Below are 27306 nucleotides of genomic sequence, written 5' to 3' on the forward strand. Positions count from 1 at the left end.
GTCACCTCTCTCCGAGGTGGTCACAGGTCCCCATTTGAGCATGTGACCCACACTCTATATTTGGTGAAAACCTCCCGGTTTTCAGAGCATTCAACGTCTGTTATTTTGTTCTACCTCAGAACAACCTTGTAGGTGAGGAGGGTGTGGTGTTAGCCCATTTTCCTGATGGGAAAACTGAGGCTCACTGTCTGCAGTCATTTGCCCAGAGCCCCAAAGCCAGCCAGTGGCTGTAGCTCAGCGTTTTGCTGATCTTTAAAAGATGTATTTCTTGTTGCCTGCTACTTCCTTACATAGCCATTGTACCTAGAAAAGGTACAGAAATTGTCTCTTTGTGTCTTAGAAATGGAAGACCATGCATTGAATTAAGAGCTCTCATCCAAGGGGATGAGATGGGCTTTCGGGCATCTGTGAACCCCTGAATGCACATTTGTGAATCTTTTTTTGGGGGGGCAGAGGGTATCCATGACTTTTTTATCTGATTTTTAGAGCATCCCAGAACCCTCCCTCAAAAAAAGTTACCAGCCAGTTTTATCAATTTTGTTTATCTTCTCAAAGAACCAGCTTTTAGTTTCATTGATCTTTGCTATTGTTTTCTTCATCTGTGCATTTCTGCTCTGATCTTTATGATTTCCTTCTACTAACTTTAGGTTTTGTTTGTTCTTCCTTCTCTAGTTGCTTTAGGTGTAAGGTTAGGTTGTTTATTTGAGAGTTTTCTTGTTGCTGGAGGTGAGATTGTATTGCTATAAAATTCCCTCTTAGAACTGCTTTTGCTGTGTCCTGTAAGTTTTGTATCGCCGTGTTTTCGTTTTCATTTGTCTCTGGGTATTTTTTTATTTCCTCTTTGATTTCTTCAGCATTCCATTGGTTGTTTAGTAGCATATTGTTTAACCGCCATGTGCTTGTGTCTTTTACAGTTTTTTTTTTTCCTGTAATTGATTTCTAATCTCATAGTGTTGTGGTTGGAAAAGATGCTTGATATGATTTCAATTTTCTTAAATTTACCAAGGCTTGATTTGTGACCCAAGATGTAATCTATCCTGGCGAATGTTCCTTGTGCACTTGAGAAGAAAGTGTATTCAGCTGCTTTCGGATGGAATGTCCTATAGATATCAATTAAATCCATCCAGTCTAATGTGTCATTTAAGGCTGTGTTTCCTTATTAATTTTCTGTTTGTATGATCTGTCTATCGGTGTAAGTGGGGTGTTAAAGTCCCCCCCGCAGACAGTTTTAAATCCTGTTTCCTTTTCCCCAGACACACACACACACACACACACACACACACACACACACCTGCTGTGTAAATAACCAGCCTCAAATCCACCAATCCATTTACACTCCCATGGGTTCTCTCAGCCTCTTCCTTGGCAGAGAACATTCACACCCTTTCCTGAAAAACAGAGTATCGAGTTTGAAAAAATGTATCGTGAAAAATCTCCAAGCATAATAGCAGCAAGAAGAGTACAATAAACCCCCAAATACCCATCGCCCGGCGTCACTGTCCTCCGAATTTTGCCACCTTCGCTTCACCCATCCATCCCCTTCTTCCTTTCCTTCTCTCCGCGAACGTGCTTTAAAGCAATTCAGTGATGACGTCACTTCACCCTTCCACGGTCAAGTGCACATGGCCAAGACATGTGAGACCTTTTCACATACTGCCAGGCTATTATCACACCTAACAAAATTAAGAGTAACACCCTCCCTCCACCAATCTCATCTTTCAGATGAGTGGCAACCTGTGATTTTGCAGCGTCATTGATTTACTGCCCGGGTGCTTGAAAGTCTCTGTCCCCTTAGGACGGCTCCCACCTGTGGCAGCTGGTTCCCAACCCCCTTCACGGTCCAGCGACCCAGCTCTGGCTGCAGTTGGACCAGAACCCAAAGGTCCCGGATACCTGGTCTGAGCAGCATTTTGCAAAAGGATGATTGATTTTCTGCAAACTTGCTCCAAGTAAATGAAATCACATCTTCAAAGCCAATTTCATTTAAAAGGACATTCTAGTTCTGGAACAGTGGTGGAGAGCTATTTTTAAAACAGGAAGCGTCTGAGCAACAAAGAACCTGCCTCTTGAAATAATGGAGTAAATATTTCTGCCCCCTTATCAGATCTGGTGCCTTTGAAACATGGTCCTTTTTTTTTTTTTTCCCAAAATTTTCCCCAGTAAAGGTTACCAGGGGCTGTACAAATTGTATCATGAGCTTTTGTTGGAAAAACATAGAGGGAAATGGAAATGTGATCCTTATCACGAGCATATTCCAAAGAAATTACGTGATGTGGGCTTGCATGGTTGGAGTTGTGTTTATGTGTAGTGGGTCTTTAAATATCTCGCTTTGATTTGCTTTCTGGTGGCCGTGCTGTGTGGTCTCTGCTTCGTGACCTTGGGCCCCTTACCTCAGTTTCCTCATTTGGCTGAGGACGTTAGACTAGATGACTGATGAAGACCTTTCTAGCTCTAGAATACTTAATATGATTGTTCAAATCTCTAGAAACACATATTTTAGGATCTCAAGTAACATAAAAGAAGGAAATGGAATAGATGTCATCCTGTCAGTTTCATCTTTATTGAAAATATTTTGTCCACATGTAGACAACCATAGTGTATTATAATCATCAGACTTGCTAAGAGACTAGTAAGTTCTAATAAGGTATTCCCACCACTCAAAAGAAATAACTATCTAATGTGATAGAGGTGCTAATTGCTACTATGGCGATCATATTAAAATATAGAAATGTATCAAATCAACGTGTTATACACCTTAAATTTACCCAATGTTAAATGTCAAATATATTTCAAAATTTTTTCTAAATAAAAATAAATATTTTCCATGCATAAAATTTGTAAACATATCCCAACAAAGGTGTCATTAAAAATAAATAGGTAAGTAACTGACTGAAATAAAATATTTGCAATGCCTATATCTGACAAAGGATTTGTATTCAGAATATATAAATCACTCCTACAAACAACTCATATAAAAAAGGGCCAAAGACTTAAAAAGACATTTCACAAAGGAAGATGTGCGTAGGGCAAATAAGCTTAAGTGCTCACCGATAATAGTGACTTAGGAAATGCAGACTAAAGCCACATGATATACTATATAGGTGGTTACAATTTAAAAGATTGACAGCATTAAATATTGATGAGAATGTAAAACAACCAGGAATTTCATACACTGCTGGTGGGAGTGTAAAAAAAATTTTGTTTTAATGTTTTGCCCACTCTTGATAACCATTTGATAGGTAAGGGAGAAATATTAATTTAAGTAGTACTAGTTGAATATGATATAGTATAATCTCATGTAATGTAATATATAAATATAAATCAATAGTATAATTATATCAATATCAATTATATAATTGTATCTATCTTATAAACTTTAAAAAAACTAGTATAAGAAACACTAGTTTAATACGTGAACAATTCTGTGAACTTCCAGTGGCTTTTCTATGCTAACCTTCAACCAAGGGGAGAGAGAGCCCTTTCCAAGGACTAGAAGCCTAAGGACTTTTGAGATAGTGGTCTGCTACGAATATTGTTTCTTCGTACTAAAGACAAAGGGCAGAGTTTCCACTCCAAGAGCCAAAAAAAGACCCAAGACAAGATGCAGCCATTGTTTTACCGCAAACATACTTTTTAAAGGAAGTAGGGATCCCGGTTCTAAGAGAACAAAGTGGTTAGGCCAGAACTCCGATTCCTTTCCGGTTCTAGATCCTGGGATAAGAACCGTATGGCTTCTCTTCCCCTGAGGGAGACCACAGAAGGCACAAAGTTACGAAGAGGCCATGGATGTGTTGGAAGGGGCACAGACTTGGAGTCAGGCAGACTCGGTGTAAACCCAGCTCCTCTCTTAGTAGTGGGGTGAGCTTGGGGTGCTGATTTCACCTCTGGTGTCATTTTTCCTCATCTGTAAAGTGGAGATGATAATATCTATCTCTCAGGGCTTTTGTGAGAACCCACAGCAGAGTTCCCAGAACATTCTATAATCAGAACAGTAGTAGTTGTTGTTTTGTTTTTGATTTTTTTTTATTACTGTGGTTTTTAAAAAACCATATAACATACAATTTACCATCTCAGCCACTTTTAAGTGTACAGTTCAGTAGTGTTAAGTACACTCCCATTGTTGTGCAACAGCTCTCTAGAACTTTTTCATCTTGCAGAACTGAAACTCTGTACCTATGGAACGACACCTCCCCGATTCTCCCTCCCCCCAGCCAGTAGTAGCGGGTTTTGTTATTACTGAGTCAGATGGTTATTATTAAATCTATGGCTGCTGTGATAGTGATTGCTTTGCACTTTGAGAGCAGGGCATACATATCCTAGTTCTACTACCCAGGAGCATGCGGAGAGGTAACTCTGTCTGTACTAAATTAGCTACTACATTATTCCTTCTTATTATGGGAGTCTCGTTCTAAAGGAAATAGTGTTGGGTTGAGGAAGACATGAGGCCCAGCCCTGCCATTAACTTTCCGTATGATTCTGTGGTCTTACGAGAGAAGGGGGCTCGAGTGTACTGAGTGCCTTGTACAGACCAAGTCCATTATCAGCCACCATTCAGGAAAATGGCGGTCTTGTCTGAAACCAAGATGTTACTTTTAATCCAGAGGCTTAGCCAGGGGACTTTCCACGCAAGGGGGACCAGATGCCATGGCCCTTCTGTGGCACTACAGGACTGTATCATGAGCTTGTCGCCACTTCAACAGTGGTTATTTTTATAGCTGATGATGAGACTTACTGGAAATGGCTTGGCATTCTTGCGTAGAAAGCTCCCGCACTTACATCTGAGGAGTTGGAATGCATGAGTCCTGGTATGAGCCCTGGACCAAGACATTCCCACAGAGCAGATCACTTCCAGCCCAGGAGAAATTCCAGGGATGCTCAGCCTTCCTGAGGACCCGTTCTCTTAGGACACCTGTTTGACGCCACAGAGCCATCATCCTCTCTCCGGTATCATGGTCCTCTGACCCTCAAGGCTTACTCCAGGCTTACCTCACCTCTCGTACCTGGCCCTCCCGGGAAAGAAATGCATCTGCCCAACAGAGGAAGAGAATTCCACCGTTTTCCATTCCCCATTCCACTTTCTTGAGTTGTACGCTCTTCCCAGGTGCACCCCCCCTGCCCCCAAGCATTGACTGGGCCAAGGAAGATGGTTCATTTGATGGAGGAAGTGATGGGAACCTGATTTTCAGCTGGGGGTGTGGGACTCCTTTCAGACATAGGATGCGTCACCCATAGCAGTGCTCTCTCTGTCCCCCAGGCCTATGTGCCAGCTCTGGAGAAGACCCTGCGGGTGGCATTTTTGGATATCTTGTCTTTAGGGCCTTTGACACATTTCCAGAAATTCTTTTCCTCTATTTTTGACAGCATCTCTCACATCCACACCAACCCTTTCGAACCCTGTTTTCGCACACGCTGTCTTGCTGACACTGCACCCCAATCCCTAGGGCAGTGCCACATGTATTCCTTGAACTAAAATTCTTCTTTGGAAGCATGGCTGAGCAAACAAGCAGGCATTTTCCATCAGTCATGGACTGGGTCACCTCCCCACAAAACAGACTAAGAGTCTCCATGGGCTTGTGCACTTTCTTGTGGGCTTCAGGGACCCGGGACAGACGGGAGATTTTGCAAGGCACCTATAAGGGTTGAAGTCAGGCAGTGAGACTCAGGAAGCTACCCTCATCTGACTTTCACCGAGGGCCTGTGGTGGCTGTGAAACTGGATCTAGAAAATTCCTCCCACTTGCAGTTGGTTAAATGACAGCAGCGCCCATTCTCACCAAATCACCTCCCTCCAATTACCTGAGAGGCTCCAGTTACTCTGTTCAAGTCCCGAGGCCTGGGCACTCTTTCCTACTGTTTGTCGTTTGTAACTTTCTCCTAGGAGCCTTGGAGAACCATACAAAGTCGATTTGCTGTATTTCTTCAAGAACCTGATGCACGCAAATGCATTTGTGTTTCCAGAAACAGGAGATGCTGCCAGCAGCCAATTCTACTTTGCATCTGATTTAATTCAGCACACTTTTTACTGTCACTTATATTGTTCTAGACCAGGGGACAGCAAACTTTCTGTAAGGGGCCGGGTAGTAAATATTTTGGCTTTTAAGGCCATACAGTGTCTGTTGCAATGACTCAAGCCTGCCATTATAGTACAGAAGCAGCCATTGAGTAGTTGTCAATGAATGCGTGTGGCTGTGTACCAATAAAGCTTTATTACAAAAGCAGATTTACAAAAGCAGCTGGAAGGCCATATTCAGCCCTCAAGCCATAGTTTGCCACGGCCGGATATAGGGCCTGAGCTGGGTACTGGAAAGGCAGTGGTGAGCCAGACAGTTTCTCTGCCCCCACTGAGCTCCAGCTGAATTAATTTTTTCATTAGGGCTGAACAGTTTCTGATTCCTGTGTAATTTGATTTTTAGCTCTCTCTGGGGTGCAGGTGGCATTACTTGGAAGAATAAAAATTAAATGCTACATTGTTTGCAACATTGTTAAACCAGAAGTCCCCTCCCAGTTTTCCCATAGAACCAATATATTTAAAGGAAATTATGTGAAATTCACAGGAGGAATGGCTCCTTCTGTGAATCTAATGATAGTGTCAAGGTCATTCCATTTCTTCCATCCCTCATGCTCTATATTCGGGGCCCTCTTTCCTATCTTGGCTCAAGGCTGGCAAATGCTCAGGCTGTAATGAATTTTTTTTTTTTTAACCATAAAATGGGAAATCCATCGTTTTCCTGAAAATCACTCATGTATGCAGTTATACACAGTGCTAGCACTCTATATAGTATAACGTAATGAAAATGCAAAAGAAGGTTTGAACGTTCACCCTTCCTGTGTGTCCGTTGTTAGTATAATGAGTGAATGTTACCATCATCCAAGCAGATGTGAAATTACTGTTTGGGAGTCCAAGAGGCTGCAGGTTCATTTTTTGTTGTTACTCTGATTTTCCTACTTATTTGCTTATTTATTAAACTGTTGTAGAATACACATAACTTAAAATTCACCATCCCAGCCATTTTTAAGAATACAGTTCAGTGGCATTAAGTACATTCACGTTATTGTACAACCGTCACCACCATTCACCTCCAGAACGTTTTCATCTTCCCCAACTGAAACTGTCCCCATGAAACACTAACTTCCCATCGCCCTCCCCCAACCCCTGGCACCCCACCCTTCTACTTTCTGGAGGTGACTGCTCTGGACCTCACATAAATGGAATCATGCGGTATTTGTCCTTTTGTGACGGGCTTATTTCACTTAGCATAATGTCCTCAGGTTTCATCCATGTCGTAGTATATGTCAGAATGTCCTTCCTTTTTAAGGCTGAATAATATTCCATCGTATAGAGGTATGTACATTGTGCACGTCGTATGCACCTTGTGTGTATGTATATACGATGTTTTGTTATCTGTGCATCCCTTGATCAATTTTATTTTACTTTGACATTCACGAAAAGAATTTCGTTAAAAATAGCAAAGTTTTGCCATTGAAACCTCTATTCCCAATTGCTTCTTTAGAAATCGTTTTGCTTTTATTGAGGTGAAATTCACGTAACATAAAATTAACCATTTAAAGTATATAATTCAGTGGCATTTAATACATTCACGATGTTGTGTAACCACCACCTCTAGTTCCAGAACATTTCCATCACCCCAAAAAGAGACCCATCCCCAGGAGCAATCACTCCCCACTTCCCTCCCCCAGCCCCTGACAACCACTGATCTTGCTTTCTGTCTCTATGGATTTGCCTGTTCTAGACATTTCATGTAAATGAAATCATACACCACATGGCCTTTCATGTTTGGCTTCTCTCCCTCAGTCTGATGTTTTCAGGGTTCATCAACGTTTGGAGCGTGTGTTGTCAGCGCTTCCTTCCGTTTTACGGCTGAGTAATATTCCATTGTGTGGATGGGCCACATTTCGTTAGTTTATTCATTCTTTGATGGATACTCGGGTTCTTCCTACTTTTTGGCTGTCGTGAATAGTGCTGGCAATGAACATCCCAATTATTTCTTAAACCAACATGCCAACAACGGCAACAACGATAATAAAAATAATTGCCACAACGTTTCTTCCAGGCAAAAATCTTGCAGGGGCCCCTCCCACTCAAAGAGGCACCCCTGAGACGCCCGCTTACACTGCAGAAAGGTCCAGGACGAGGTCACCTGCACTGACGCTCTCCCTGTGCCTTCCCATAGGGTGTCTGAGTCTCCCTGTGCAGAAGTCGGCTCAGTTGCCAGTGACATCAGGACTGTCCCAAGACATGGCAGTCCCCCCACCTCCAGTCCCACCTCCCAGAGGCCAGCAGGAGTAAGCGGAATGAGTGGGCGTGTTCCTTTGGAGTTCTACTGTCTCTCTTTCTTTTTTTGGTCACACCACGAGGCATGCAGGATCTTAGTTCCCCGACCAGGGATCGAACTCAGGACCTCGGCAGTGAAAGCACGGAGTCCTAACCACTGGACCACCAGGGAACTCCCTGTCTCTCTCTTAATAACGGCCACCATTCCTTCATTGAGCACCTACTGTGTGCCAGGCATAGGGCAGGCCCCATCCATCAGACAGCAGCTACCAAGACAGCTGCTAAGGACCCCTTTTGACAGGGGAGGAAATGGGGGCCTGGGAGTCACAGGTTGACAGTGATGAACTCAGGAGCACAGCTCAGACCTGTCCAGTGTCCCCAGCCCCTGCCTTGTGACCGGGGCTGCCCCTCCAAGTCATCGGGAGCGCAGATCCTGGCAGGCAGGGCAAAGCCGGCCATGGGCTCCTGCAGTGAACCGCACTGAGGCAGGCAGGGAGTTGGTGGGAACCAGCCGTGCTTAATGGAACAGTCGCCAACTTCTGAGATGAGAAACCCTTCCTTCGACAAACCTCCGTGTGACTCAAAATGAACCGATGAGCCCCCGGCAAGCTGGCCTAAGTCACCCCAGGCCTTGTTGAGGAAATGAGACATCAGGATGTGTTTGAGGTTTGGGGTTCAACGGAAACACACCAGGAATGTGGAGAATTCTGCTTCTGAGAGCTGGGATTGGCACCTCTGGGCATATTTTGAAGCCAAGTGAAAAATGGGGCTGGCTGGACTCCTGATTCCTGGTTTTTCTCCTTGCTTTGAAATATCATAGAACCCAGAGGCCACAGACAGGGGGTTTGGCCAAGGAGTGTGTCTTTCGGTCTTGGGACAGTCCCCAAAAGGCCAACTCGGGGTCAAGGTTGAAATCAGGGGTGATGGAGGAGGAGGGCAATCAGGATGTCCTGGAGAAGGCAGGATGGCAGCCTCTCGAACAGCGAACAGCATCTGGCATTCGGCGGGTGCAGAACTATTTCCTGAATGACCCTGACAGTTTAGAGCCGCGTGTCTCAAAGTGTGGCTGAGCCAGCCCCCGGGGCGCTGCACACATGGCAACTTCTGGGCACTGCCCAAGACCCACCAGATAAGATTCAATCCCCCATGGAGGATGGAGGGGAGGAAACGGCAGAGGCTGAGCTCCCACAGTACGTGTGTCGGAGGGAACTTGACTCTGATTTACTTTTCTGAGCAGCCCAGGGGGAAGCTCTGGCTCCCAGAGATTGGGCAGAGGCAAACCCCAGAGCTGGGTGACCCGGGCTGTCAGACTCCAAGTCCTGTCTACACTGCATGCTGCACACTCCCCCGCATTAGCATCAGCACCGACTCCTGGAGTTGGTCAGAAATCCTGCTACCCCAGGAGAGCCTGAATTTGGGGTTTGGTTGCGTATGAGGACCCCGGGAACAGAGCCACTACATCTGCTCGTGGTGCTGACTCCTCCTCAGCCAGGACCCCCCGGTCATGCGGCACCCCTCACTCCTGGCTGCTCAGGCCCCATTGGATGGGGGTGCCAGATACCCATGCAGGTGCCCCCGCCCCAGAGGTCGGGCCCACATGGTGGGGAGAAGAGGTTTTGCTGGGGGAGTCAGGGCAGTCTTCCCAGAGGAGGTGACGCTTGAGCTAAGCCTTGAAGGATGGACTGTCCCTCCATGGATACGTAGGAAGGGCTTTTTGGCATAAGGAACAGCCTCTGCAAAGATGTGGGGTTGGGGAGGAGCAAGAGTGAGTCGGATCGGGGCGGGGGGGGGCTCGGAGATTAGGGTGAAAGGTGGAGAGTGACGTGGGAGAAGCAGAGGCTCAGAGGAGAGAGACTGCTGACCATTAAGGACCAGAATGCAGAGTGAAGGAGTCTCCAGCGTGTTCTAAACAAGCAAGGGAGGAGGCTGTCTGGACGGCTGGGGCAGGCTCTCAGAAGCAGCCCCCCAGCGCACCCCACTGGAGCCACGAGGTGAGCTGCCCTTGGGGGTTCGGGGGTCACCCGTGCGCATCAGGGCAGGCTCCCATTCTGGAGGCCACGACCCCATGGGAACCACAAGAAATCCCCAAGGGACACCCGGAGACCTCACGGACCCGCCCTCCCCCCCAAGATCTGCAGATGAATCCTGGGTGCACGCAGGCCCCCAAGCAAAGCCAGATCTGTGCCCCACCTCCCCCCAGCCTCAGAGCTCCCCCCAGCCTCGGCCCCAGAACGAATCTCCTGCCTCCGGGATTTGCTGGTTCGATCTTGGAGCAGGTAATTCTGTACTATCATTACTTAATGTCCACGTATTTCCGGGTTTGCCAGCTTTCTCTCTGTTTGGGGTTTCTAATTTCATTCTGTTGTTGTCGAAGAACATACTTGGTATTATCTCAAGCCGCTTCAATTTGTTGAGGTTGGTTGGTGGCCCATCCTGGGGAATGTTCATGTGTATTTTGCCGCTGTTGGGTGGAGTGTTCTAGATGTGTCTGTTCAGTCTAGTTGGTTTCCAGACTCCCTCTGTTAAAAAAAAAAAAAAAAAGTGGTGGAGGGGAGGGAAAAATAGAAAGGCTTGTCAAAAGAATGTTCTGTTCATGTTGTTCTAGGTTAAAATGGAGCAGGTCCTGGCAAGCAGGTGCCATTGGCAGGCACTCAGCCAGCGTGTCCACTCTTGTGGCTCAAGGTGGACAAGGGACCAGGAGGCCTGGCTGGCCTGTCCCCACTGTACGGCCTCTGCTGCTTTGGAGTGAGGGTGGATGACGTCAGCTCAGCTCAGGCCCTGGCCCAGTGGAGGGTCTCTTGATCTGGCCTCCAGGGGTCTGTGTTCCCTCCCGAGAAGGCTGTCCCGGGTAGTCCAGGCCTGGTGGGGCCGGGTGCTGGCTGCAAGCAGAGCAGCCTGTAGGCTGAGCGGGCGGACGGGCGTGCCGGGTGTGAGCGGCACCTCGACCGCAGGCCTGTCCAGCTCCTGGGGAGCCTCTGCCTCTCTGCACAGCCCATGCTGCTGCAAAACCCCGATTTCCGGGCGACCCCGAAGCTCTGCTGCTGGCAGCGCTCCCTCCCCTTTTCTGTTGCCCCCATTTCACAGAGGAGGAAACCAAGACCCAGAGAGTGGCTGGTTGGAGCTAGCAGTGGTGAGCTGGTAAAGAAGGGACATCCAAACACTGAGAGATTTGCAGATGCTCGGCCTGAGCCTGCAGCTCCTGGGTGAGCTGTTCAGGAAAGAAAAACACTTCCGACTTTCTGAGAGGCAGCGCATAAAGCTTTCAAAAGAAAACAAGGGATCCAGCAATTCTACTTCTGGGTCGATCCCCGAAAGCAGGGTCTCAGAAACATGTCTGCATACCCGTGTTCATGGCAGCTTTACCCACAACAGCCAAAAGGTGGAAGCAGCCCAAGTATCTATCAAGGGATGAATAAACAAACAAATGTGGGTTATCCACGCAATGGAATATTATTCAGCCTTAAAAAGGAAGGAAGTTCTGACATTTAACAGTGTAGATAAACCTTGAGGACATTATGCTGAGTGCAATAAACCAGTCACAAAAGGACAAATACTGTAGGTCTCCGCTTACATGAGGTCCCTAACGGAGTCAGATTCGTAGAGACAGAAGGTAGAGTGGTGGGTGCCAGGGCCTGGGGGAAGGGGCTGGGCAGTGAGTGTTCAATGGGGCCGGAGTTTCAGTTTGAGAAGATGAACAAGTTCTGGAGACGGATGGTGGTGATTGCTGCCCAACAGTGTGAGTGTACTTGAGGCCACGGAACTGTAGGTACACTTGATACTGGGTAAAATGGTTAAATTTTAGGTTATGTGTATTTTACGGCCATGACAAAAGAAAGAAAACAAGAGATGGAAGGGAAGAGAATAGGGAAATGGAGGAGACACAGCCTAGAGAAAGTACTCAGGCCTGGAGCAGGGTCTTGGCGGGGTACCTGTCCCCATCCTCCCAGGGCTGTGTCCCCCCCAGAACAGTGAGGTTGTCTCCCTTGGTTGGTCCCAGCCAGGGCCTGGCCTCCGCCCCCAGGGAACCCCAAGTCAGAACCAGCCTCCAGGTTCTGGGGTGAAAAATGCTTAAGGAACCCAGAGAAGGGTAGAGAAGGGTGTGGGACCTCAGAGGAGAAAGGGATGCCTTCACAGGCATGGGTCGTGGTGGAAGAACCGTGTTATAGGGCTTGAGAGAGCGCAAAGCTGATGGTCACCCCTGTGCCCTCCTGTGCTCTCCTGCAAGCCCCATATGTGGGGTCTCCCTCCACTCCACTCCCTCCCAGGTGGGCCAATCCATGAGCCCCAACATTGGAGGCAGGATAGATAGGGGTCCCATGAGGCTGAATCAGCTGTGCTCTCCCAGGAGACCCAGCCAAGGCCCTGGGATTTGTGGAGGAGAGGGGTGAGGCGGGTGTGGGGCACAGAGCCTTCTGAGACAGGACGGCCACAGGGTCTCAGCCGTGGGGAGTCTGGGTAAGGATTTGGGAGACAGAACTCCAGGGAGCTCTGGCTTTTCCTGCTGTGTGACCTCGGGCAGTTTCCTCCCCTTTTCTGAGCCTCCCCATGCACTGCTCACCTCCCTGGCACATTGAAGAGTTCATCTGCACCCCCGCACGCCCCGCCCACCGCCGAGTTCCACCTGCTTGGGTAACATTTGCCAACGTGCAGTCAGGCCTGGAGGAGCCCATTCATCTGAAAGAAGTGGCTGAGTGTGGTCCAGCGGGAGGAGGACATTGAGTCCTCCATCCCAGGGAGGGGGTAAGGTCAGCTGGGTGGATGGTCAGGGCCTTGAAGGACAAGGAGCAGCTGGCCAGCATTTCTGGCTGAGTGAACAGCAAGTGCAAAGGCCCTGAGGCAGGTCTGGAGGGCATGTCTTTTTATTCCCAGAGCCACAAATGGCCATAAATGTAACCCTGCTCCACCCTTACGCTCCTCCAAAAAAAAAAGAATTAAAACCGGTGGAGGATGGGGTGTTGAGATTTGCCTCCTCTCTCAGCCTCCCTCATGAACCAGAGTGAACCTGGCCTTCTGCGAGTGCACAGCTAAGGGAAAACCCCTACCTTCAGAGTGGGAGTCCTAGCATCGGTGTATGACTCTGGGAAACACCTCTGGGCCTCAGTTTCCTCTTCTACAAGAGGAGAGATGACGCCTCTGAGGGGTTTTCCCAGGCACGGCTTAAGAAGCAAAGGTGATGGGAATTGAGATTCCAGGGACAGCTTCTTTCATCCCCTGTGGGGTGAGGGCCAGCAGGGCCCCGGCCCCTTGTCTGGTGGCCTCCTGCCTTTCACCTGAGGATCTGGTTTCTGGCTTTGAGGCTGCAGAGATTCTCCCAGTGCAGCTTGGCGTGGCTGCTACTAGTAGCTATGGGAAGAATACAGGGAACAGCATCTGAGGTCTAGGGAACAGCAGGTCCAAAGGCCCTGAGGCAGCACTGAAGGGGAGCATGTCTGCTGGACAGTAAGGAGAACAGTGTGGCTGAGTGCACACAGAGGCATGAAGGAGAGGTGGGGCTCCCCAGACCACAATGAAATCTTTGGATTTATTCTAGAATGATAGTGACCTACTATAGGATACCGTCTGATTTTGTTGGGAAGACAAAATTGTCCCCACTATGTGGTCCATGTAGAGGAGCCATTGCCCTGGGTGTTTTCAGGTGGAGAGACAGAGGGTCAGAGAGACCCAGGGACTGTCTACTGCAGAGACATCCAGATGGAGAAAAACTTTCATTTTAGGAAGACTCAGGTTCAAAGCTCAGCTCCATTATGTGGACAGTGGCCTTGTCTCCCCAGGCCTCCATTTTCCTACCTGTAAAATGGGCACAAATGCCTGGAAAACACTCATCACAGGGTCTGACTCATAGAAATCTCTCTCCCTACCTCATGCCTACGGAGACTCCCAAGCCTTTAAAAAAAAAAAAATCATCATAAGATGTACATAACATAAAATTTACCATTTTAACCATTTTTAAGTATTCGATTCAGTGCTATTAATTTTATTCACACTGTTATGCAACCATGCTCACTAACTATGTCCAAAACTTTTTCAGCACCTCAAACAGAAACCCTGTCCCCATTAAACATTAACTCCCTGGTCCTCTCCCCCAACCCCTGGCACCCACCCTTCTACTTTCTGTCTCTGTGGATTTAGCTGCTCTAGGACCTCACATATTATTCAGGATAATGTTTTTGAGGTTCATCTACCTGGTAGCTGTGTTCGTGCTTCTTTCCCGTTTATGGTTTAGTTAATATTCTGTTCCATGGATGTGTCACCTTTTGTCTATCCATTCATCAGTTGATGGCCATGTGTGTTGTTTCCCCCTTTTGGTGGCTGGGAATCCCGCTGCTGTGAACACTGATGTACAAGCATCTGTCTGAGTCCTTGTTTTTAATTCTTTGGGGTCTACACCTAGGAGTGGGAGCTTTTGGGGGGAACTTCTTCCTTCCGGCCTCCTTTTGTTTCTTATTACAACATCTCAGGGAACTCCATTCACCTAGCCAGGCTGCCCCCTGACACCTGTGTTTCCTGACCCCATTTCTCCCTGCCCAAGATTTTCCCGGAAAGTGAGTTTTCCGGGATATTCAGACGGAAGCCTCGAAGGAACTCACTGGGGCTTCCAGGAACCCCCCGACTGTGTGCGTGGAAGAAAACAAGGCGAGCTTGATGCAGTTTAGCATGTAGATGTTTCCAGGCATGGGTAGGAGCTGTGACGTCAAGATTGGACCAACCTGAGTTGGAGCCCTCACTCCACCACCTACACCCACACCGGGCAAGGGGCTAGCCTTCCTCTCTCCGCACCAGATTTCTGCATTTGGAAAATGAGGGTGGCTATTCCACTCCCCCAAACCCCCCAGCTTGGTGGGAAGGTTGAAAGAGAGAATTTGTATTAAGTGCCCGGGATGAAAGCACCTGCCCCAGCCGGAAGCTCAGCTCAAGTTCACGCTGGGTTAGTCATTCAACAAACTTTTGTTGACAGTGGCTGTGGTTGAAGAGGCAAGGCTGAGTCACTTCTGAGTCACTCCTGCTTCCCCAGGACTCAGATCAGTGCTGAGGAATTGGGAGCATTTGCTGAATGAATGAGTGGAGGAGAGAGAGAGAGAGAGAGAGAGAGAGAGAGAGAGAGAGAATGAGACAGAGGTGGAGAGAAGGGAAGGGAGAGAGATTGAGAGAAAGATTATCTATCATCTATCCATCCTATCTATCCATCCATCCATCCACCTTTCTATCTATCTATCTATCTATCATCTATCTATCTATCCATCCGTCTGTCGGTCCGTCCGTCTATCTAGAGACACAGACAGATGGTGGGTAGCAAGACTTGAAATTCACACACACCAACCTCACAGGGGAGACTCACCCTGCAGTCCACACCCCAGTGCTGGGCACTCATCTCCCGTCTGTCATTCCATCCCCGCAGCACCACCCTCACCTCCCAGCCGAGGAAACAGGCCCGCAAGGCAGAGCTGAGGGCTTCCATGGGAAAGAATGGTTTTGCCTAAGCAGTGGTACTCACTGTGGGCGATTCTGCACCCTCCCCCTCCAGGGGACACTTGGAGACATTTTTGTTGTCACAACTGCAGGACTGCAGGGCTGGGGGTGCTACTGGCATCTCCTGGGTCGAGACCAGAAATGCTGCTGAACACCCTACAATGTGCAGGACAGTCCCCCAGAGTAAAGAAGGATGCAGCCTCAGATGTCAGCAGTGTCAAGATTGAGAAACCCTTTATGAATTATTTGGAAAAAAACTTATGTAGCTTCGTAGCTCACACTGCACACCAGAAAAAATTCCCGATGGGTTAGATGGTATAAACCAGGCTGATCCCTCAGTGTTTGTGTTACCTCTTCTCTCCCTCCCACTCAGTTTCTGTATTTAAATACGTGCAGCATCCTAGCACCTCAGGTCAGATAGTTAACAGATGCAAAGTGTCTCACGTGTCCACAGAACTCCCTAACCCAGTGGTTCTCAAACTGGAGTGAACCTGCTTTCAGGGGACACTGGCAGTGTCTGGAGATATTTTTGGTTGTCACAACTCGGGGGCGTAGGTGCTGCTGGTATCGAGTGGGTGGAGGCCAGGGATGCTGCTAACGTCCTACAGTGCACAGGGCAGCGTCTACCACCGGGGATGATCCAGCCCCGATGTTGATGATCATGGGGTTGAGAAACCCCTGTGCTTGTCACACACCAGCTCAGCGTGGGTCCAGGCTATCAGAGACACCTGGTGCTGGTGCCTTTGAGAGCCATTCATCTCTGGCTTGCTGCCTTGAAACTCCCCAGGGTGTGGCTAAGCCTGGGTGCTAGCTCAGCTTTGCTGAAGGGGTAGGTGCTGAGTCAGGCATGTGCTGGGACTCACCTGACCCTCTGAAGGCTCTCCCTCCCCCCACTTCACACCACATCATTCTAGGATGTCTGGGGCTCCCTGACATACAAGAAACTCCTAGTAGAAAAACAGCTCCTGTATCTTTCCCCCATCACTGGAGTCACTCTTGGGAGAGCATTTTGGCAATGCCCAAAGTCCTCCAAAACTGTCATCCTTTCCAACCCTGGGGGACAATCTGAAATGTGGCCCAGCGTGTACATACAGATGCCCAGCGCTTGTTTGCATAAGCAACTTCTGGCACGTCCAAATGTTATATTATGCAGCCATTTAAAATAATAAAAACATATTGTGGAGGAAAATATATGGAAAAATGGTTATAACTTTTCCTGGAAAAAAAAAGAGGATACAGTGAGAGTCACAGCCATGCAAAAACAATTCAACCACTGACCAGAAACCCCTTCCTCCAAAAAACTTTGACGAAAATTGGGTTGTAGAATGCAGGGCAAAAAAATTTTTTTTTCTTTGATATTTTATATTTTCTCAAGTGGACACCAGGAAGGAATAGTGTTCTGTGTCTTGTCACAGGGATGGGGACAGGGCCCAGCAGTGAGGTTTTATTCATACTTTTCTCTGGGTGGCATCTGTCATGGAAACTTGCTTCCTGGGATGGCGCCCCCTCCTTGCTAGTGAAAGGGATGAATGATGATGATCTTTTAGGAACTCGAGCAGGTGTTTCAGCCGCGGCACTAACGGCACTGGGACCGAATGGTTCTCTGTGGAGGGGGCTACCTTGTGCCTTCTACGATGTTTCTGCAGCATCCCTGGCTCCCGCCCACTAGATGCTAGCAGCATCCCCCAGTTGTGAAAACCCCAAATATCTCAAGACTGGATTGCAACTGGCCGAGAACCACCCATCCAGAAGCTGTTTGACGGAAGTCAACATTTGGGTTTCAGAAAGGGGCAGAGAAAACGATGAGGGAGTGTTTCTGCATTAATCAGTGCAAGCCAGCTCTTTGCCGGCCCCGTGTCTTGCTGAAACGTGTCTTGCTGAAACGCACTGCTGCGTAGGAGCCTGACACTTTCTATTGTATCAGTTGGAGGCACTCAGGAAACATAAACTCAGCAGCTTCAGTCCCCTTACAAGTGGCCTCTCATTGGATTCAGAGGCCTCTGGGAGGTGTTTTCGAGCAAGCCAGAAACATGGCTTTACCCGTGCGTTTAAAAACTCAACGAGAAAGACTGGAGGACCGTACCAAAAAGTTATTTAAAATCTCTTGCGAGTCTTCTACTCCTACTGCCTCTGAAACCAGCTCTGAGCAAAGAGGGGCGTTTCCACGGATTGAGGGGGCCAGTGCTCTGCTCTGGAATCGTTTTTTGCAAAAGCTGCAGAGAGAGGGTACAGAGGCTCACACACACGCACACTCACACACCCCATCGCCAGCGGAAGTGGGCCCAGGCTCTTTACTCGAGAAAGATGCATCAGATTGTCATCTCCCATTTCTGCTTTTTGTGGATTACCAAACGCTCTCAGCTGTTTCCAGGGCTGCCGTCAGGGGTAGGGGGTGGGGAGGAAGGATGAAGAGAGGGAGGAAGGGAGGAAATCCCAGCCTCTGTCGCAATAGGGCAAGAGTGTTTTAAAACAGGCGCTGCTTACAAGCTATTTTCACTTTCTGGAAAGAACTTATGCAATTGTTAGTGGCCATGGTTACCCACCCAGGGCCCCCAGAAGGGGGAAGAGGAGGGGGAACCTGCCAGGGAGAGGCACCTCCTCGCCTGATTGAGGTATTCAGGGTGCTGTACAGGGGTCCTCCCTTGCTCACGAGGTACATTTCTGGAGTGGCCGCCTCCAGCCAGCAAGGCTGGGGCTCTGATGTGACTCCACACAAGGGCAGCTGCAGGGGAGGGTCTTATAACCCTCCACCACCAGCAACAGGTGGGTTGTTGCAGAAATCCCTCTAGTGGGATTCAGGGACCCCTGGGAGGCAGCCAGACCAGGCTGGCACCCTGACACCACTGTTCCATAGCTACCTCTCTGGGCCTCTGCTCAACTGGAAAAGCGTACTCACCATCCATGACCCTCAAACGTGGATTTCATTTTTTTCTAACAGGATGGGGAACTCATCTTAAAAATAAAAATAAAAAATTCTGCTAAAAGGCAAGACTAGTGAAAGGCAAAACAGGTCAGAAACTCAGCATTTTGCCCCTTCTGAAGGAAAAAAAAAAAAAAGTCTGCACACTACAGAAGTTTGGCTATAACCTCAGAAGCTTCCAAAAGGAGGGAAGGCTTTTTTCAGCCCAGGGGAGGCCACGTCAGTGGGACCAGCAGTTTCTCCAGCTCTGGGGAAAAAGAGGCAATTTATGGCTCAGGGAACAACCTTAAAATAACTCTCCCTCAGTCCTAAAAGGCAGTGTTTAAATTTATAGAAAAACCCACAGGTTCCTGGCAGCTGGGGGCTGCAGCTGGCAACCCCAGATGCTGGCCAGGGCAGGACCCACTTCACCCTGCCTCTGCCAGGCTGCCCTCCATCGAAGCTGCCCGTTCCCCCCAGCCCCTCCCAAGTGTCCCAAGCCCCCAGCTTCCAAGCAGCCAGACCAGTGCTGTGATTTTTTTCAAAAGATGCAAAACTTTTTTTTTTAATTAAAAAACAGCAAAATCTTATAAAAATGAACCAGGCAGTCAAAATGCCCACCTGTCTTCCTATTTACAGTAATACAATATCTGTCACAGTCATTATGTACAATATTATAAAAAACGTTGCACAGTACAAATTAAGGCTGTATTTTTCACGAGGCATCAAGCCTCGATCCTCTAGTGTAGACCCGGCAGGGGGGAAGACGACACTTAATTATTGCACCATTTTGAAAACAAAACTCGTCAAGGAGGATTGTGGTCTTCTCCCACCGGGCCTTCAGTCTCTGATGGGGGCCGGGCGTCGCCGTCGTCGTCGTGGGGGGAGCCCCCTCGGTGGCCACGCTGTGCCCGGCCCGGTCCTCTGGGCCCAATAAATACCAGTCACAGTTTGGAAGGGGGCCGTGCCCGGCGCGTGGGACCCGCCACGGCCGCGCGCGGGTGGGCGGGGGGCGTCCAGGCTACATGTGCCGCTTCATGTGCAGAGCCAGGTGGTCCGAGCGTGAGAAGGCACGGTCGCACAGGTGGCACTGGAAGGGCCGGTGGCCCGTGTGCTTGCGGTAGTGGCGCGTGAGTTCGTCGGATCGCGCAAACTTCCAGCCGCAGCCGTCCCAGTTGCAGTGATAGGGCTTTTCGCCTGCAGGGAGGGGGCGAGAGCCGGCCTTAGTTTCCCTCCCGCCTGTGGCTCTGATACTCACAGACACTCACCCTGATTAGTGGCTACTCGGGCGCGCACAACCTACCCCTAACCAGCTCTCTGAAGGGCGCCCGCTATGTTTTGAACCTCTAGGGATCCTAGGCACGTTATCTCCCATTCCCGGGTCTCCTGATCCTCACTCCCCAGGGGTCCTAAGCGCGCACAGTCCGCTCTGCAGTGTCCTTCAGCCACGCCCCCGGGGGCCTCCTAAGCTTGCACCTGCCCCCCCCACGACAGTCTGAGACATAGCATCCCCCTAGGTTTCGTAAGTGTGCATGCCTGCCCAAAGTACCGAGCCACATTCCCAGGAGGGTCCTAAGCGCGCGCCCCGTCCCCAGGGTCCGGAGCCACGCCCCCAGCCAAGCCCCAGGGGGCTAAGACCTTGCCCCCTCCCCAACCTCTGGGCCACGCCTTCTGGGGGGGGCTCCTAAGCACGCCCTTCCTCCAGCTCCCCCCGCATTGGTCCCCAGCCCGTGCTCGCTGCCCACCTGTATGCGTGCGCAGGTGCGCCTTGAGGTGGGAGCTCTTGGTATAGGTCTTGCCGCAGCCCGCGTAACTGCAGGTGTGCGTGGCGGTGCGTTTGCGCGGCCAGGACCGCCGGCCGCGCTTGGGCTTGGCCTCCAGCAGCTCCAGCGGAGACGCGGGCGGCGTGAGGAGACCTCGGGCGGCTGGCGGCGCCAAGCCCAGAGCTGCGGCGGCGGCGGCCGCGTCGTCGAAGAGGCCGAAGGCCGCGGGCGCCGGCGGCGCGTAATGCAGGCCGGGCCCGGGCGCGCCGAAGCCGGGGCCACCGAAGGGAGGCGGGAAGGGGGCGCGCGCGCTGGGCGCGGGGAGGCGCGCGGGGCCGTCTGGGCTGAGCGGTGGCGTGTCGGGCGGTGGTGGGGGGCGGCCCCCGGGGCCTCGCATGCACGCAGCTGCCGGGCCCGGGGCACCCTCGCGCTTGAGGCCCCGAGGTCCGCGGGCCAGGCCCGGCGCGCAGCCGTAGCCGCCGCCGCCGTCTGCCTCGGGGGGTTCGGCTTTCACCAGGCGGCCCGGCGGCGCCAGCAGGAAGCGACCGTGCAGCGCTGGCCCCGGCGGCACGTCCAGCTCGGGCCGCAGTAGCTCGGACACCAAACCGCCCGCGGGGGCGCCGTAGGGAGGAGGGGCGCCGGGCTCAGTGTAGTAGAACGCAGGCGGCGGGGGCGGCGGCGGCGGCGGCTCCGGGGCGGACTCAGCGCCCAGGCCGTCCAGCCCCATGGACAGGATGAAGTCCAGCACGCTGTTGAGGTCGTCGTCCGTGCCGCCTGCCTCGGGCTCTGCGCGCGGCCAGCGCTGCGGGTGACAGAGCGATAGGCGCGGGCGTGAGCGCGCGGTGGGGCCGGGGATCGCTGCCCGCTGCCTGCGTTCTACTACCCTAAGCCCGCTGTCCCTGCCGCCTGCGTTCTACTACCCCGCAGCCCACGTTCTACTACCCTGAGCCAGCCGCCCCCGCCGCCCGCGGTCCCTGCCGCCCTCACCTCCTGCAGGCCGCGCTCCCGGCACGGGCTGGCGAAAGTGGAGAAGGACGGTAGGATGGGCTCGCTCAGCGCCATGGCTGGGACCCGGGGCTGACGCGGATTCGGGACACCGGTGAGTGGCTGCCCGGAGCCGGGCTGGTCGGGACGCGGGCGGGTGGGGACGACTCTGCGGGCAGCGGCCGGGCCCGCCCAAGCCTTATAGGCGCGGCGCGCGCGGGGGCCGGGCCAAGGCGGCGGCGGCGGAAACGCGTCCCGGATGGGGACGAGCTCCGGGCGCAGCCTAAATTTAGCCGCGGTATATAAGCCGGCGGGCGGCGGCGGCAGTGGCCACTGAGGCCGCCAGGGCCCTGAGCGGCCGGCTCGGCCCATCGTGCGCAGCTAGGCGGCGCCCCCGGCCCGGGCCCGCCCCCGCCTGTCTCCCCGGCGACGGCGTCAACACACGCTCCACAACAGCAGCGTGACGCTCAGGAATCCCCGGGGCACCCCGTGGGCTCCCGCCTGCGGGAGCACAGGGAGGACCTGGAGCGGGGGCGGCATCCGGGGCCTGCAGGGATCCCTGATGGATGGGGAGATGGGCCCCCGCAGCCACAGAGGGGTCCACAGAATCCTAGGTGGATGCGGTTAACTGGGTCCCGCGAGCTCAGAGTGGCTTTCCGCGGACTCAGCTCCTCATTTTCTGCGAACCCACCAAGCCTGATCCACTGTTATGCCCACCACTCTGTCAAAAACCTTGCATGATGACAGCAAGAAATGTTAAGTCTTTGAGACGCTCTCCCTCAAGGAAGCCCTTCAGGGCGGGGAAACTGAGGCTTAGGAGGTGCTGGGAGAGGCTTGAGGTCCTACAGCTGCCAGCAGGCCTGGTGCCTTTACTGACTCACATAAGCGAGGAGACTCATGACAACGAATCTAACAACACAGACCCAGCACCAGAGGGGCCACAGGGAACAAGCCATCCCTGTGAGCATGTAAACACCCGCCACCACCCCCCCCCACCAGATGCCCCACACCAGGCATGGGGCCTGCCAGGAACGGACTGTTACTCCTGCTGTTACTGTGTGCTGGCCTTGTGTGGGCACTGGGAACACGTTTGCCAACAGGCAGACAAATCCCCTTACCCTTGGGGCTTTCACTGTAGTGGGGGATGGGGGCGGAGAAGTGAAATAAACAACTATATTGGGGAAGGCAGGGGAGGGAGATGGGTAGTGAGTGTGTGTGGGAGGGGAGAAAGAGGATGGTGGAATTTTGAACCCATCTCCCAGGAGGAGATGTGTGAATCAAGACCTGGGGAAAAGGGGAGCCAAGTGGGTATCAGAGGGAGAGCATCTCATGGTGTAACCTGGAGCCAGTATCCAGCCCTGGTCTCTTGATCCCAGAACCCATGTTCAGGCCTGGAGGTGTCCATGGTCAGCCACAGTCCCACGGCCAGGTGGTAAGGGGTGCAGGCAGCTCCTGACCTGGAAGCCTTCCCTGGGGGCCAGGAGGGTTTTGTCACTGACAGCATCTGGACCCCCGCAGCCCAGGGACACTGCAGGGGGTCGCCTTGCCATCACAGAGGCACCAAGAGACCACTCTGGGGTCCACAGTCCTGGACCCTCCCAGCTGGAAGGAGCCTCAGAGGTGTGCCATCTCATCGTGATTCATCAGATTGTGGTTTAGGCAAACACTTGTTGATAAGCCCTATTTGCCAGGTGTGGGGCACCCAGAGGTGCTTCAGTCCCAAGCACAGTTGCTGGGGTGGTGGTAGTGCAGGGATCCCCTCTGCAGCTTTCCCGGGCTGCTGGAGATTTCAACTTGAGCTCCAAGATGCTTCCTGCGGCTGCCACTGTGATGGTTGAGAGTCAGCCTCGGCCACTGACCACTCTCTGTGTGACCGTGAGCAAGTGGCTCTGCCTCTCTGGGCTCACTTCCTAATCTTGAGAAATGCAGAATATAATAGTACCTTACCCCAAAGGGATATCATGAGGGTCACGCGGGTGCTTTCTCTTTGGTGGAAATGTTGACGATATCCTGTGAGCTCACTCAAGTGCTGGTTAGATGAGCTTTGCTCACTGTCATTCCGTTCTCTGGGCCTCAGTGTCCCTGAATGAGAACGAGGGGAAGTTGAAGGGAATCAAATTTGTTTCCCAGGATGTATAATTCTCAGTCAGTTGCGGACCTCTGCTTCAATGGCGCCTGGGGCCTCCCCTCAGCCTCAGCTAGCTCCTGCCGCTCTCTCCAGCCCATCCCCGTCCCTTCCTATTCTGTTTCCTTGCCAGTTCTGGAACACACCAAGCACATTCCTCCCTCCAGGCTTTGTACTTGCTGTGCCTTCCACCAAGCGTTCAGTCCTCTCACTTTCCACTAGCCTGGCTCAGGCTTATCTCCCGCCCCCTCCCCCCTAAACTAATGAACTTTATTTTTATAGAGCAGCAACAGGTTTACAGAAAAAAATGATCAGAAAGTACAAAGAGTTCCCATATATCCCCTCCCAAGGCACAGTTTCCCCTATTATTAACGTCTTGCTTTAGCGTGATAACCTTTGTTACATATTGATACATTATTATCCAGCCAATGTCGATACATTTTTATTAACTCAAGCCCACAGTTTACTTTAGGATTCACTCTTTGTGTTGGACATTCTGTGGGTTTCAACAAATGCATAGTGACATGTATCTGCTGTTACATCATATAGAACTATATAGAACTGTTTTCACTGCCCTAAAAATCCATCCCTCCCTCCCTTCTAAGTCCTGGTTAGGTTCCGTAGTTTTACCTTTTGCAGAATGTCACAGAGCTGGAACCACACCATATGTAGCTTTTTCAGAGTCTTCTTTCACTTTAGCAGTATGCATTTAAGATTCCTCCATGTCTTTTGGTGGCTTGATAGCTCATTTCTTTTTATCAATGAATAATATTCCATGGTATGGATGTCCCACAGTTTGTCCATTCAACTATTGAAGGACAGCTTGGTTGCTTCCGGTTTGAGGCCATCGAGTTGCTATTGAATAGGCATTGAATATGGCTGCTATAAACATTCATGTGCAGGTTTTTGCCTGGACATAAGTTTTCAAATTAATTGGATAAATACCTAGGAACACAATTGATGGAATGTAGGATAAGACTCTGTTTAGCTTAGTAAGAGACCACCAAACTGTCTTCCAAAGTAGCTGGACCACCAGCGATGAACGAATGAGAGTTCCTGTTGCTCCACATCCTCGTCAGCATTTAGTGGTGTTGGTTTTTTATATTTCAGCCATGCTAATAGGTGTTTGGTGGTATCTCGTTGTTTTAATTTGCAATCCCCTGATGATATCTGATGTGGAGCCCCTTTTCATATGCTTGTTTGCCGTCTGTATATTTTCTTTGGTGAGGGGTCTGTTCAGATCTTTGGCCCAGTTTTTAACTGGGTTTTTTATTTTCTTATTGGACTTTAAGAATCCTTTGTATATCTTGGACACGAGTCCTTTACCTGGTAGGTGTTTTGCAAAGATTTTCTCCCAGTCTGTGGCTTGTCTTTTGATTCTCTTAACGGTGCCTTTTGCAGAACAGAAGTTTTTCATTTTAATGAAGCCCAGCTTATCAGTTTTTCCTTTCACAGACTGTGCTCTTGGTCTCGTATCTAAAAAGTCAGTGCCAAACCCAAGGTCATCTCGATTTTCCCCTATGTTGTCATCTAGAAGATTTACAGTTTTGCATTTTACATTGAAGTGAATGATCCATTTTGAGTTAATTTTGTTGTTGTTGTTTGGCTGGTTTTTTGTTTTGTTTTGTTTTGTTTTGTTGCACGTGGATACCCAGTGGTTCCAGCACACTTTGTTGAAAAGGCTGTGTCCTCAGCTCATCTGACTGTTCGTTTCAGTGTGAATGTGGGCTCTCCAGGCTCCACCCCCACCCACCGGGCCCGCAAATAGTACCCTTCCCCAGGCCATATAGTTCCTTCCTCCACCCCCTCTTTTCTGTTGTTGTTGTTCTGCGGCACTTTTCACCATTGGTCATTATTTTTATCTACCCGTTTGCTTTTCTTCTGTCTCCACCACAAATAGTGTATGAATCACAGGGAGGATGGGAGCCAGGTCTATATTGGATCCATTATGTTCTTCAAGCCCAGTTCAGCACACAGTAGGCGCTCAATAAACGTTCACCAGAGGGATGAACAAGCAAATGAATAGCTACATCTCTTGCGGTTCTTCAGAGGAACTTCTGCAGGTGGCTCTCTGCTCCCGTGGGATTGTCTACACTCTCTCCTCCTCAACCAGCCTCCTGTGCACCTTCTTTGTCACCACGGGTGGTAGTAAGTTGAATGTGTCCCCAAAAGATATGTCCATGTCCTCACTCCTGGTACCTGTGAATGTGACTTTAATTGCAAAGAGGGTCTTTGCAGATGTAATTAGGGGTATCAAAATGAGATCATCCTGGGTTAGGATGGGTCCTATATCCAATGATAAGTGTCCTTATAAGAGAAAGGACACAGAGATACAAATGTAGAGAAGGCCATGTGAAGATGGGGACAGAGATTGGAGCTTTTGTTGCCATAAGCCAAGGAACACCAAAGATTGCCTGGGGTTGCCAGAGGCCAGGAAGGAGGCCTGGGACGGATTTTCCCTCGGAGCCTCATCAGAAGGAACCAACCCTATTGACACCTTAATTTCAGGCTTCTGGCCCCCAGAACTTAAAGAGGATACATTTCTGTTATCTTAAGCCACCGAGTTTGTGTCACTTTGTGGCGGCAGCCCCAGGAAGCTCATACCATCATGGTAACCAGCCGTTCTGCCTGCCTGCCTGCCTGCCTGCCTGGTTTCCTCTTCAGAAAGGGAGCCCCTCAAAGGCAGGGGCCTCCCTTGATTCATCTCTGTGTCCCCCAGGCCCAGCTGTGGACCTGGTATTGAAACAAACGTGATGTGAGGATGCTGGCCACCCACCAAGGACCTCCCGGGGCAGCGTGAGACACTCCAGCAGAGCACCCGGGGAATGTAACCAGTTACACAGAGCCACGAATGAGTGTAAAGAACGTGGGCTTCAGTTGCCACTTTAGCTGTGTGTCCTTGGGCACATCACACAACCTCTCTGAGCGTCAGTTTCATTGTGAGATATGAGTATTTACTGCCTGATTATAGGCATGGATAAATGAGCCAGATAGAGGGTCTCAGGCAGAGGGAGAGGCTTGGCACAGAGGGGTTCGGAGCATGGCACCTCTCAGGCTGTGGTCCTGTCTCCCTGCTGTCCAGGCTGCACCCACCTGTGTGGGTATGTGTCTTTGTGACGTCTCAGGTGATGATGCTATTGGAGAAAGAGCTCTGGACTCGAAGTCAAGTCCCAGCGCTACTTCTTTCAAGCTGGGCAACTTACTCTTGGCCAAGCTTCCAAGCAGCCTGTCCCACTACTAAGCGGGGGAGAATAAGGCACATGTCCAAGGATTACATGGTCAGTAAGCAAACTGGTGATGCTGAAGAACGCCGTGGGCACCCTTCTCCCTGTCATGGCTAAGTTCCTAAAGGGTAGGGACTGACTCTGTGTTCATGCCCTGCCAGCCCCCCTCTCCCAGTTGGGAACTTTATGCCTCTTGATGGTGATGCCCTCGTTCTCATCTCTTTCCCAAGGTCTCCCATCCTCTCCTAACAGCCCAACATGAATAATCTAACCTGAGGGGGCAGATAGTTTCCCTCCAATCCGTTGGTAATGTTTTGAGCGCTGTGTTCGCACAGATTCTGAGATTACATCCTGGCTCAATGCTGGAAAAGAGTGCTGTGATTGATTAGTGATGTCTCTCCATGACTGATTGGTGATGTCTGTCACTGGTGGAGCCTTGTTGGAGTAGTATGCATGCAGCTTTACATTTACCATCTCTTGTCAGGCTGTCTTTAAGGACCCAGGAAACTTGCAAATCAGAGGTCTTGAGCCTGAACAAAAAATAAATGTTGA

General features: G+C 50.6%; 1 protein-coding gene across 1 annotated transcript; it reads right to left on the reverse strand.

Annotated features, from left to right (window-relative positions):
• Nucleotides 1–19190: 19190 nt before the first annotated feature.
• Nucleotides 19191–21589, reverse strand: KLF2 (KLF transcription factor 2). The gene is made up of 3 exons (XM_004277605.4): nucleotides 21409–21589; nucleotides 20404–21223; nucleotides 19191–19855 (listed from the first exon to the last, which is right to left on the reverse strand). The coding sequence occupies exons 1-3, from the start codon at nucleotides 21481–21483 to the stop codon at nucleotides 19680–19682; spliced, it is 1071 nt and encodes a 356-aa protein (XP_004277653.1). The 5' UTR covers nucleotides 21484–21589; the 3' UTR covers nucleotides 19191–19679.
• Nucleotides 21590–27306: the final 5717 nt, after the last annotated feature.

This window comes from Orcinus orca, chromosome 3, assembly GCF_937001465.1.
Source record: "Orcinus orca chromosome 3, mOrcOrc1.1, whole genome shotgun sequence".
In the NCBI taxonomy this organism is placed as follows: domain Eukaryota; kingdom Metazoa; phylum Chordata; class Mammalia; order Artiodactyla; family Delphinidae; genus Orcinus; species Orcinus orca.